General features: G+C 49.3%; 1 protein-coding gene across 2 annotated transcripts in view; it reads right to left on the bottom strand.

Moving 5' to 3' along the window:
- The window catches only part of kcnh5b (potassium voltage-gated channel, subfamily H (eag-related), member 5b), a 32,196-nt gene that overhangs the window by 15,635 nt on the left and 4,288 nt on the right, over nt 1-12,273 (bottom strand). For both annotated transcript variants that reach the window (XM_084680544.1, XM_084680537.1), the window contains 3 exons: nt 10,997-11,112; nt 9,411-9,803; nt 5,754-6,183 (listed from right to left, as the gene is read on the bottom strand). In XM_084680544.1, the coding sequence (XP_084536670.1) occupies nt 5,754-6,183; nt 9,411-9,803; nt 10,997-11,112 (939 nt within the window). The remainder of the gene's footprint in view (nt 1-5,753; nt 6,184-9,410; nt 9,804-10,996; nt 11,113-12,273) is intronic.

Consider the following 12,273-nt stretch of genomic DNA (forward strand, 5'->3'; position numbering starts at 1 on the left):
CCTTGTGAGGTATTTTTAATCCTGTGAAACCTTATTGCAGAGTATCACAAAACACCAATTTACTGAAAATGCTGAAAAGACAGCAAACATTAGTCATACTCCTCCCCCAAGTGAGATCTATTATATCTATAATCTAACATTTTATTGAGTAAATAATATTATTTTGCACTGCCATTGTGCAGTTTATTTCTCATTAGGTTAACTTAATAGTCAATTTGATGCTATGTCAAGAAGATAATAGGCCTTACTGAGTCATGAAAAATGAATCTGTGACAAATCAGGTGCTCTTCACAGTAAACACAACTGAAGGACTGATGTTGTACTGAAAAACACTTGACGCAATTGAAAAGCGCTGTTAATCTATAACACCATTAATGGACACTTAATAAAAAATCAGCCTATAGTGCAGCTCTCACAGCCAATGATTTAATTTTGAAGTTTATAACGCAAAGGAAAGATCAATACAGATGCGCAGGGCTATAAACGTGACGTGAGGCGATAAATCGGCTCTTTCGCTCTTTCAATTATTATGTATCGTCATCCGTCACAATTACATAATAAGACAAGGTGTGTGTGTGTGTGTCACTAGGTGTGTGTCAGTGTCACAAGGTGTGTGTGTGTCACAAAGTGTGTGTCAGTGTCAGAAGGTGTGTGTCACAAGGTGTGTGTGTGTGTGTGTGTGTCACAAGGTGTGTGTGAGTGTCACAAGGTGTGCTGTAGCCGTGAAGACAGCATGTTAGCTGAGGATGGCTGGAGTCAGGACTCTAGGGGACCCATTGAAGGTGCAACACCAGTAAGCAGTGTGATGGCTGGAGGTAACAAGCCCTGTGGGGGGGGCTTCTGTGTGTGTGTGGTCTGTACTGTGTGTGTGTGGTGTGTACTGAGTGTGTGTGGTGTGTACTGTGTGTGTGTGGTGTGTACTGTGTGTGTGTGGTGTGTACTGAGTGTGTGTGGTGTGTACTGAGTGTGTGTGGTCTGTACTGTGTGTGTGTGGTGTGTACTGAGTGTGTGTGGTCTGTACTGTGTGTGTGTGGTGTGTACTGAGTGTGTGTGGTCTGTACTGTGTGTGTGTGGTGTGTACTGAGTGTGTGTGGTCTGTACTGTGTGTGTGTGGTCTGTACTGTGTGTGTGTGGTCTGTACTGTGTGTGTGTGGTGTGTACTGAGTGTGTGTGGTCTGTACTGTGTGTGTGTGGTGTGTACTGAGTGTGTGTGGTCTGTACTGTGTGTGTGTGGTGTGTACTGAGTGTGTGTGGTCTGTACTGTGTGTGTGTGGTGTGTACTGAGTGTGTGTGGTCTGTACTGTGTGTGTGTGGTGTGTACTGAGTGTGTGTGGTCTGTACTGTGTGTGTGTGGTGTGTACTGAGTGTGTGGTGGTGGGGCTTGGGGGGGGGGGGGGGGTCTACAGGCCCCATGGGGCCAGGCAGGGACATAATGAAGTCATGGAGGAGCACTCCGACAAAACAGGCTAGCCAGGTAAACACAAGAACCCTTCACCCTCCTCACAAACACACACTTATCACTGACGTATGAACACACACACCCACATACTACACACACACACACACTCACAAACAGACCCCCATAACACACACTTACACACACCAAGACCCCCATAACACACACCTACACACACACTAATCACACAAGTACTTAAACAGGTTAACATTGAATAATTAGGCCCAAGCTTTTGCAGGCTAATCGACCATGTATTGTCCTGGTATCAAGTAACATTTGCAAAGCACATTGATTGACCTTCCTCTGTCCAGGTACCAAGCTTGTGTTTTGCTCCTCTCTCTTACCAACCGTCTCTATGGGCGTATGTGAAGCCCTCTGTGACATGCTTGCGTGTAAAAAGGGCTATACAAATACATTTGATTTGATGTGACCGGAACAGAATGGGCAGTGGGGGAAGAACTATGGCCCTTTAAGAGTCCAGTCCAGACAGCACTAAAGGCTCTATTCAAACCCTCTTTGAATAATGTCACTTCTAAGTTTAGCAGGAAACCCTGGTTGGCTCTATACATCACTGCTGTTTCACTGAGGGTCAGCGCCCTGCTGGACTCACCAATGTCTGCAATAACACTTAAGAGGTCCGATCTATCATGTCTGGCACCTGCTTGATTCAATTATCCCTGCTGCCATTCTAACTGCAGACTCCACGCTTTGAGTCCCTCCTAAATTGCAGCAGTGAAATTAAAAAATTATAATAAAAAATGTGATTGCCCGTTTACTGGCTTTTCACAGGGGAAAGATCGGGTCGATGAAAAATAGGACTCACAAATGAATGAGTCAGGGAGATAGTGTCGTGAGGATGATTAGAACGAGGATAATTATGGAAGTGGTGTCGGTATCACTACAAAAGCAACCCTAGGGTCATTTGCATGAAGAACGCAAATTTGAAACTGGTATTAATTATTTACTGTTCAACTCGTTTTTAATATCGCGAATGGTTTAGGAACGTGTGCGGGAACAGTGTGTGTGAGTGTGTGTCTTTGTGTGTGTGAGTGTGTATCTTTGTGTGTGTGTGAGTGTGTATCTTTGTGTGTGTGTGTGAGTGTGTATCCTTGTGTGTGTCTTTGTGTGTCCTTGTGTGTGTGAGTGTGTGTCTTTGTGTGTGAGAGTGTGTGTCTTTGTGTGTGTGTGAGTGTGTATCCTTGTGTGTGTCTTTGTGTGTCCTTGTGTGTGTGAGTGTGTGTCTTTGTGTGTGTGAGTGTGTGTCCTTGTGTGTGTCTTTGTGTGTCCTTTTGTGTGTGAGTGTGTGTCCTTGTGTGTGTCTTTGTGTGTGTGAGTGTGTGTCCTTGTGTGTGTCCTTGTGTGTGTGAGTGTGTGTCTTTGTGTGAGTGGGAGGACGTGGGGTTTATATATAGGGGAAATACAAGCTGTTGCTGGAGTAGGACTACTATCGCCCAAACCATCTGTTTTTCTGCCACAGAAAAATCTGTTTGGTTCACACACACACGTGCGCGATGGGTTTGCTTGCTCTGCTTGTCAAGTCAACTCATGAACCAAAGCAGGTCAGAGTGACAAAAGAACCTTCTCCTCATTCCTGTGATCCTATAATAACAGTTGCAGACCCCAGAGTGCCGCATCAGCGTCAAGTGATTTGAGAGGAGAGGCCAGAAAAAATCATCACGGCCGTCGCCTGAAACGACTACTTCAAGCAAAACAGAAAAAAAACAACAACAAAAAAACTTGGTCACCATGCCAATGCAGCTCTGCTTCTACCCAGAATATTCTAGAAGGCGTGTGACATTCTGAAACAGCTGGAGGATACTGCAATAGCCTGGGATGAGAGACACATTTAACAGACTGGAGATTCTTCTACAGTGCCCCACCTAGCCGACCACACACACACTGAGAGACACATGCACACCGACAGCCTTCCCCAGACGAGATGGAGAGAGACAGAGAGAGACAGAAGATGCATCAACCTCCTGGGTGATGGGGCTGGTTTTGGGTTGAGCCTTCTCTGAATCAGGACACTTGATGTGGGATTAGCTTTGACCCTGATGAGTCAGTCGAGGACTCGTGGAGAAAGGAAAAGCACCGTAGCCCCGTATGGATTAGACTAATCACTCTGTCACTGCCAGAGGAATCACAAAGAGCCAAGCTGTACAATACCACCACAGTATCAAGAAACACAATAGAGCTCTCTGTGTGTGTGGGTCTCTCTCTCTCTCTTGCACATTTTCTGTCTCTATGTTTGTCCCTCATTCTTTGTCTGTCTCTTTCTGTCTCCTTCTCTGTCTCTGTGCATCTTTCTTTCACAGTTTCTTTCTCTCTCTCCCTCTCTGTCTCCATCCCTCTCTTCCTCTCTCTCCTTCTCGCTCTGTATCTGTCTCTTTCTGTCTGGCACTTGTTTCTCAACCTCCTCTCTCTCTGTGTGTGTGTGTGTGTGTCTTGTTCTCCCTTCTCTTTCTTTCTGCTCCTTAAACCCTGTCCCTCTCTCCCTCTCCAGCTCTTTCATTCGAAATTAATCAGGGCATCTCGGCTCGGAAGCCTGAGGGAGGGAGACTCTCTTAGCTGCTTCTCCTCCAGCCATGCCGCGCTCCTCCTTCCCCATCTTCTCCTCCCCTCAGCCTGGCTGCGGGCAGCGTCTCTGGGCAACATGACCACGGACACGTGGGTGGAACATGGGAGGTCAGAAGACGCAACTTGGAGCTGATTGGGTGAAACCCGACGTCCAGTTACATCCTAGAAACGGGAGCTGCCGAAACGGTTCTCAGCTAGTCAGTGGAAGGCTGCTCGTTATGCAATTCCACGCATAAATGGTTTTCAATACATTTTTACGTCAACTCTTTTTAATCAAATCAAATCTGGGCTGGAGCAGTTCCCCCAACACCACAACCACCCCCCTCCCCAACGTTGTCCAGATATATATATATGCTCTCTACTTCTTTCCCCTCTCCATCTCCCCTCTCGCTCCCTCGCTCTCTCGCTGCGCACAAGTCTCTCCTGTTTTAAAGGCGCAGGCATCAAGCCAGGGACCTCGGGGCAGAGCCTGTCCATCCTCACGCCTCACCACCCACATGCCCAGCCCGAGAACGAGCTGAGCTCAGGTAATTCCCATGATTCCTTGCGAACGGGATCAAGCCGACTGCTCCTTGGGTCCCTGGTCGCCCCCCCCCCCCCCCCCCCCCTACGTCAGGGCTGCTGTGGACTCCCAGCAAACCAGACCACCCTCACACACCCACTACAGCCTCCTCTGCACTCCACGTATCTGATTATATAACCCTCTCACCTCGGCCTTCTCTGCAAGACATTAGAGGAATACCTTACTGCATCTTGCAGCTGTATGTCGGCAGTGGAGTCTTTCGTTTGTGATTTGGTTGAATGTGCATTGTTGTATAGGTGTGTACAGCAAAATGACAACAGTAATGGCCAATCTGTGTTTCTAAGTGCCTATGGATTTACAGACACATGGTTGAACACATGAAATGAAATCAATTATACAGTGAAATGCATATTCTGTGAATGTTAACACTTACTGTAGAGTAAGTGTGTGTGTGTGTTAATGTGTTAATGTGTGTGTGTCTTCATCTGTTGTGTGCACCTTCATGTGCATGGGCTAAGAACATGTGCAGCGCTCTCCCTCTCCCCTCCTGTAAGCCTCCAATAGAGTTAAGTGGCCCATTAATCTAATGTTGATTTCTGACAGGGCGGAGAGGGATGTGGGAGAGAGACCAGGAGAGAGAGAGAGAGAGAGAGAGAGAGAGAGAGAGAGAGAGAGAGAGAGAGAGAGAGAGAGAGAGAGAGAAAGAAAGACAGACAGAGAGACAGAGAGAGAGGGAGAGAGAGAGAGAGCAGAGAGAGAGAGAGAGAGAGAGAGAGAGAGAGAGAGAGAGAGAGAAGAGAGAGACAGACAGAGAGACAGACAGAGAGACAGACAGAGAGACAGAGAGACAGAGAGAGAGGGAGAGAGAGAGAGAGAGCAGAGAGAGAGAGAGAGACAGAGAGAGAGCAGAGAGAGAGAGAGAGCAGAGAGAGAGAGAGAGCAGAGAGAGAGAGAGAGAGAGAGAGCAGAGGGAGCAGAGGGAGGAGGACAGAACAGCCTTATCCAGACCGATGGGAGAAGGTTCCTGAAAGTCTGAGATCGCAGCCCTGTCTGGGTTAGGCCCTGTTCACCTGGCTCCTCTCATCTCCACAGCAGCCATCAGGGCCACCGGACCGCAGTCAGACACAGTGCTGTCAGTCTGGCGCAAACGATGCTGAACCCAACACAACCTGGCAGTGACACGGCGAGGATACTCACAGCCCACCATCATCATGGCAACAGAGAAGATCTTCTCTCCGTCGGTGGTGGGGGCGATGTTCCCGAAGCCGATGGTGGTCAGGCTGGTCATGGTGAAGTACAGCGAGGTGATGTACAGCGAGTCTTTGCCAGGGCCGCCCTCCCATTGGCCGGAACCGCTGGCGTTGAACCGGTAGGGTGACCCGATGCTGAGAGCCAATTGGTAGAGCCAGCTGTCCATCTTGATGGTGTTGGTGGCCTCGTCGATGACCTCGTAGTCTCCGATGCTGTACCATATGCAGGCAAGCCAGTGGGCCACCAGTCCGAACACGCACACCAGCAGGACCAGAACGGCCGCTCCATACTCCAGGTAGTGGTCCAGCTTGCGGGCCACGCGGCCCAGTCGCAGCAGACGGACCACCTTCAGGGAGCTGAACAGGCTGCTGATGCCCTGAGTGACCGAGAGAAAACCAGCGTCACTGATTGGTTCAAATGTTATCAGCCAGTCATGGCTGAACCTAAGTGTCAAGATAGTTTAAATGATTCGAAAATGAGAATGATTGTTGCTAAAGTCATCATGTCTTTGTCTCAGTGCGCACACACCCAGCTGTCGCCCTGGAGGACTGTGGTGCTGTGTGTCTGATCTGCTCTCATGTTCGTGGCCAGTGTTCTGCCGTTCTAATGGATCTCCTCACAAACATTACTTTCCAAAACGAGGAGTTAAAAAGAAATTGGCTGAGAAGGAGAAAACAAACAAAAAGATTCTGCTAATAGTCGAGAGAGAGAGAGAGAGAGAGAGAGAGAGAGAGAGAGAGAGAGGCAGGGGTGGAGAGTGAGATGGGTTTCCCATCAGACCACACCAGAGATGTTACTTTATGCTCAGTCTCAACTCTGATGCAAGTACTGCATTAAAGCAGATTGAATACAGCAATCTTACCTAATGGTTGAAGCACTACTATTATATAAAATAAGTCAATGCAGGACATATTTTATTTGACATTGTGAACCCCCACTCCACCGTCCCCCTCCCCCTCCCCCTCCCCCTCCCCCTCCCCCTCCCCCTCCCCCTCCCCCTCCCCCTCTCCCTCTCCCTCTCTCTCTCTCTCTCTCTCTCTCTCTCTCTCTCTCTCTCCCCCCCTCCACATCTTCCTCTCTTATAAAATGAGAAGGTATGGATGGTCATGGACACTTTGAACCACCCCTCCTCTACACACCATCTTCTATTTGGCTTGTCTTTGACTCCCTTTATCCGTTTTCATTTCTTTCCATATTTGTTTTCTTTTTCTCTGCTTCTCTCACACTTGCTCTCTCCTCTCTCTGTACCTCACTCTGTTTCTTTCTGCACCTCTTTCTGTCTCTCTCTCTTTCACTGCAGCATCAAAGGCCCCCCCAGAGACTCCAGTTCTATGCTAGTATGTAAATGACCCTCATTTAGCTATCCACACAGTGGACGCTCGCAGATAAAACGAGCTTGAGTTATAAAAAAATGACACATGGAATCATCGCTTGTAAGCACCTGTTTATCAAAGCCCTGCATTGTTCAATAATGTGCTGGTACAGCAAAGTGTGAAAGGAGAGGGAGGCGGGAGAGAGACAGCAATGTACTGGCTAACTTCTGTCGCAGCAACATGCAACAAGAAGGTGTGAAAAGTTAATGGACTAAACTCCAAAAGAAAAACAGAGTACTTAATTTAATTTAAACATACCACATGTCTCAAGACAAATGGCATTTGAAGGGTCAACACAGACCACATGGTGAACAGTGAACTCCATGTCGACGACTGAAGTCACTGAACAAAGAAAAGCAACGTGATGGACTAACCCACTGACCAGGAGACACGTTTCACCCTCAGGCCCATCGATTATTTCTCCTTCCCCCTATCCTCCCTTCCCTCCCTCCCTCCTTCCTTCCCCCGCCAGCCTGGGTGTTAATGCTAAGCCAAACTCCCACCACACAGCAGAGTGACTCCCACAGGAGTGTTGTTCTGTCGTTCGGTGCCACGCTCATACCGCACTAAAAGGTCATGCTGGATTAGCCAGGGCTGTTCTGCTGTGGCACCCCGCAGACAGGAGCACCCATGTGTACTTCCAGGACCCTCCATGCCAGGAACAGGTCTGCCAGGTCCTCCTCCCTCAATCCTCCCTCCTCTCTCCTTCCTCTCTCAATCCTCCCTCCCTCCTATCTCAATCCTCCCTCCCTCCTCTCTCCTTCTTCTCTCAATCCTCCCTCCCTCCTCTCTCCTTCTTCTCTCAATCCTCCCTCCCTCCTCTCTCAATCCTCCCTCCCTCCTCTCTCCTTCCTCTCTCCCTCCTCTCTCCTTCTTCTCTCAATCCTCCCTCCCTCCTCTCTCAATCCTCCCTCCCTCCTCTCTCCTTCCTCTCTCCCTCCTCTCTCCTTCTTCTCTCAATCCTCCCTCCCTCCTCTCTCAATCCTCCCTCCCTCCTCTCTCCTTCCTCTCTCCCTCCTCTCTCCTTCCTCCCTCAATCCTCCCTCCTTCCTCTCTCCTTCCTCCCTCAATCCTCCCTCCCTCCTCTCTCCTTCCTCTCTCAATCCTCCCTCCTTCCGCTCTCCTTCCTCTCTAAATCCTCCCTCCCTCGTCTCTCCTTCCTCTCTCAATCATTCCTCCCTCCTCTCTCCTTCCTCTCTCAATCCTCCCTCCCTCCTCTCTCCTTCCTCTCTCAATCCTTCCTCCTTCCGCTCTCCTCCTTTTTCAATCCTCCCTCCCTCCTTTCTCCTTCCTCTCTCAATCCTCCCTACCTCCTCTCTCCTTCCTTTCTCAATCCTCCCTCATCTCTCCCTCGAGAGCCTCCTAAAGCAGCCACACCCGGGACTGCAGGATTACAGAGCAGCATTTCACCAACATGACGTTTGAACCTCTCACTCCTGGTTAGTGTATGAAACATCTGTGTGTTCCTTCATCCCAACATTTTGTGTTTGGAAACCAAAACAAACTGTTTGTCTTTGGCCTTACGAATCCCTGCCAAGGTGAGACCCTGGCGACTCCTTCTCCGGTATCACACATCAACTTTCTACAAAAGTGAAGCACAAATCCACCCCTTTTGGTGAGAGGAAATGACAGAATGGACAGAACTGTTTGGACTGAGAAGTGGATGGGAATTGCATTCATTTCCTATGTGTCGTTCGCTGTTGCTCATCCCTCTCTTCCTCGAATACAGGGTGGACCGCACAGCCAGATCCCAGCAGGGTCCGGTGAAACTATTACAGCCCTGCTGAGACCTGAGGAGCACACTGGCCAGGACTAACACTCAACAAAGGGCCAATCATTTCCTCTTCACGAGTCACCAACACCACCAGTGATTTACTCCTCCAAACAAACTTCAACTACCAGCAGGAGCCTAACTCATGCAGCCTCAAGATTTGGTTGGTTTCAGAATATCTGGTTGGAAATTAGAAGGTGTGGACACTTTTGTAAGCAATCTCCTTTAGTTTGAGGTCCAACTGATTCAGGGTCCAGTCATGCATAAAATTACTTTCTATGTGCCTCAATTACAGGCCTTATAGACAATCAATATTCCGATGGACTGTCTAACTAGCCTGAGTCTGTGGGTGTTCAGACTGGACTTGTAGGCATCTCAACCCTAAAGCGTCCCTTTCCACAGTGCATAGCCAACGAGCAAATCTGCAAGCAAACCTGACTAGAAGCCACCCTGTCGTACCTCATCCACGTTCTCAAAGGCGTTGATGATGTCGTAGGGCAGACAGGACAGCAGGTCGATGACGAACCAGGTCTTCAGGTAGTTCATCCGGATGAGTTTGGGGTCAGAGATTACCTCGCCCCCCGGACCCACAAAGGTGGTGTGGAAGTTCAGGACGATGTCCACCAAGAAGATGACATCCACCACGCTGTCCAGCACCAGCCAGACAATGTTGTTCTGCTTGGTCTTGAAGGAGACGTTGTAGGGCACCATGATGGCGGTGTAGAAGGTGAGGACGAGGATGACCCAGTCCCAGGTGGTCTTGAAGGTGCAGTAGTGGAGGATGATGTGGGGAGGGGTTTTGGGTGCCTCCTGCTTATACTGAGGAAGGATGTCAGACCCCAGCTGTAAAACCTAGACGCAGGGAGGAGGGAAAGAGAGTGGGTTAGATGTGGAGGAGAGAGAGAGAGACCAAAAGCAAACATTCACTGTCACTGAAAACCCCTCCGTTGTAGTTTATTTTATGTTCTTTCCATGCCTGCACTAAATAGGGAGGAATGGATATGCTTCAAGTAATGCGTCACAGTAAAGGAACGGCTGGAATCTATTTTATAGAAGGAGAACACAAAGATTCATAACAGCTGCTGGGTTTCTCATCTAATTCACATGATCAGATCTGCCAATCATTGAGGCCCTGGTCAAGACGATGGCACAGCACAAATACTGAGAACATCAATTAGGAGCACAGAGGCACTCGAGCAGGGATGGCAGCATGTCTGACGGTCTGCGTATTCAATAGAGCACGTCAGCTGCGCTTTTCAGGACACGGAGCAGATGGATCACCTGCGTAATCAATTGAACGTTCCGGAGATATAATATGAACCCCAAGATATCTGGTGCTGGGCTGTGAAATTGGAATGGATATTGGTAAAACTCATCCTTTCCCATTTTTGACAGGCCTCTGAGTGTGTGTGTGTATGTATTTGTGTGTGTGTGTGCGACCAGAACGGAAAAAAACACCTACCTGACGACAATCGCAACATTAGTCTTGTTCAGGGTGATCTAAATATAGATATTGATTCTAAAGAAAACCTGTGACATTTAAGTTTGCAGAGAAGACTGTACTAAACTCCCATGGCTACCGCGGATGAAGCAAAGGCCAGTTATTGTCTTTGAGATGGGGCTAAACTAAAAGACCATCCCTGAAGCTGTTTTCTGGATCTCCAGCAAACATAGTCTGTGTGAGTGCCCAAGGAACCCTGCCTCTGTCTCTCTACCAGGCATGAAATATTAATGACACCCGCAGCTCAAGAGCGCATCGTTCCCAGGATGGAACGCACCACTCGCTGTGTCGACTGCAGCCTTCCATGGAACTTCATTGTGTGTGTGTGTGTACGTGAAAGCGCCCATGTGTGTTCCATAGATGTTCATGTCTCAGCGATACAGCATCGACACGGCAGGTAAGGCTGTTAGGGTTCAGCGTTTGTGCCTAAAGTGCTTAAATTTGGTTATCTAGCATTTTTGTGGTAGGTGTTAAGTGTTGGCAAAAGTGCGTGTGAGAGTGTGTGTGTGTGTGTGTGTGTATGTTTACGTGACAGACCACTTACCTCTGCCAGACGTGAGTGTTTGTGAGTGACCTCGGGCTTGCTCATGGGGGTGAGCTGCTGCAGAGTATTGCGGTTGTTGGTTAAAGCTCGAGTAAGCCGAGCAAACTTGGTCCATCCTGCCAAAGCAAACATATCGACACGTCAATCACGGCTGCCCCTTCCTATTACCCAGCACAATTCTGCATACACCACACCCCCCAAATCGAAACGCTTGAGCTAAATTGGATCATCTGGATGTCTCAAACTAGTTTCCTGACACTCAAATCATAACGCTAACAAATACAGAGGTCCAATTCTCCACTCATCTCTATGAAACCCATGAAACCATCCCTTCTCCTTCCTCTGTGGGGCTGGCACAACACATTTCCAACAGACAAGTACAGAAAGCTTTTGATCAGTCTCCCACCCCAGGGTTTCAAAGTGATTCGCTTTTCAATTCTTCCTGATGGGGGTAAATTAGTGTATTTACCCCTGAGTGCACTGGGGTGAAAGGGGACAAGCACCCAGCACCACACTGTCTCCTCATAATGGCAGGCAACAATTCAAAAAGGCTTCCGATGTTCTGTTACCCCGTGCGACGCAATTGACCTTCCCCTTGAGGGGTAGAGTGTCACCAGTTGTGTAACTTCTTGGGTGTCCCCAGGGCCAGAGCATCACTCCACGACATAGTTACCATCATCTCTACTGTAATACAGCCCAGAAGGGCCTGGACTAATGCACTCTACTGTACCTACACAACAAGGAGAGTTCCAGAACACCTCAACTGACAGACCAAGACACAATGAAGGCAAATTTGGTAGTGGGACTGGGAGTGGACAGACTGCGTGTGGACAGGCTGGGAGTGGACAGGCTGCGTGTGGACAGGCTGGGAGTGGACAGGCTGGGAGTGGACAGGCTGGGAGTGGACAGGCTGCGTGTGGACAGGCTGCGTGTGGACAGGCTGCGTGTGGACAGGCTGCGTGTGGACAGGCTGCGTGTGGACAGGCTGGGAGTGGACAGACTGCGTGTGGACAGACTGGGAGTGGACAGGCTGGGAGTGGACAGGCTGCGTGTGGACAGACTGGGAGTGGACAGGCTGGGAGTAGACAGGCTGCGTGTGGACAGGCTGGGAGTGGACAGGCTGCGTGTGGACAGACTGGGAGTGGACAGGCTGGGAGTGGACAGACTGGGAGTGGACAGACTGGGAGTAGACAGGCTGGGAGTGGACAGACTGGGAGTGGACAGGCTGGGAGTGGACAGGCTGCGTGTGGACAGGCTGCGTGTGGACAGGCTGGGAG

Source organism: Hypomesus nipponensis, chromosome 3 (assembly GCF_054491055.1).
Source record: "Hypomesus nipponensis isolate SF chromosome 3, ASM5449105v1, whole genome shotgun sequence".
NCBI classification, from domain to species: Eukaryota; Metazoa; Chordata; class Actinopteri; order Osmeriformes; family Osmeridae; genus Hypomesus; species Hypomesus nipponensis.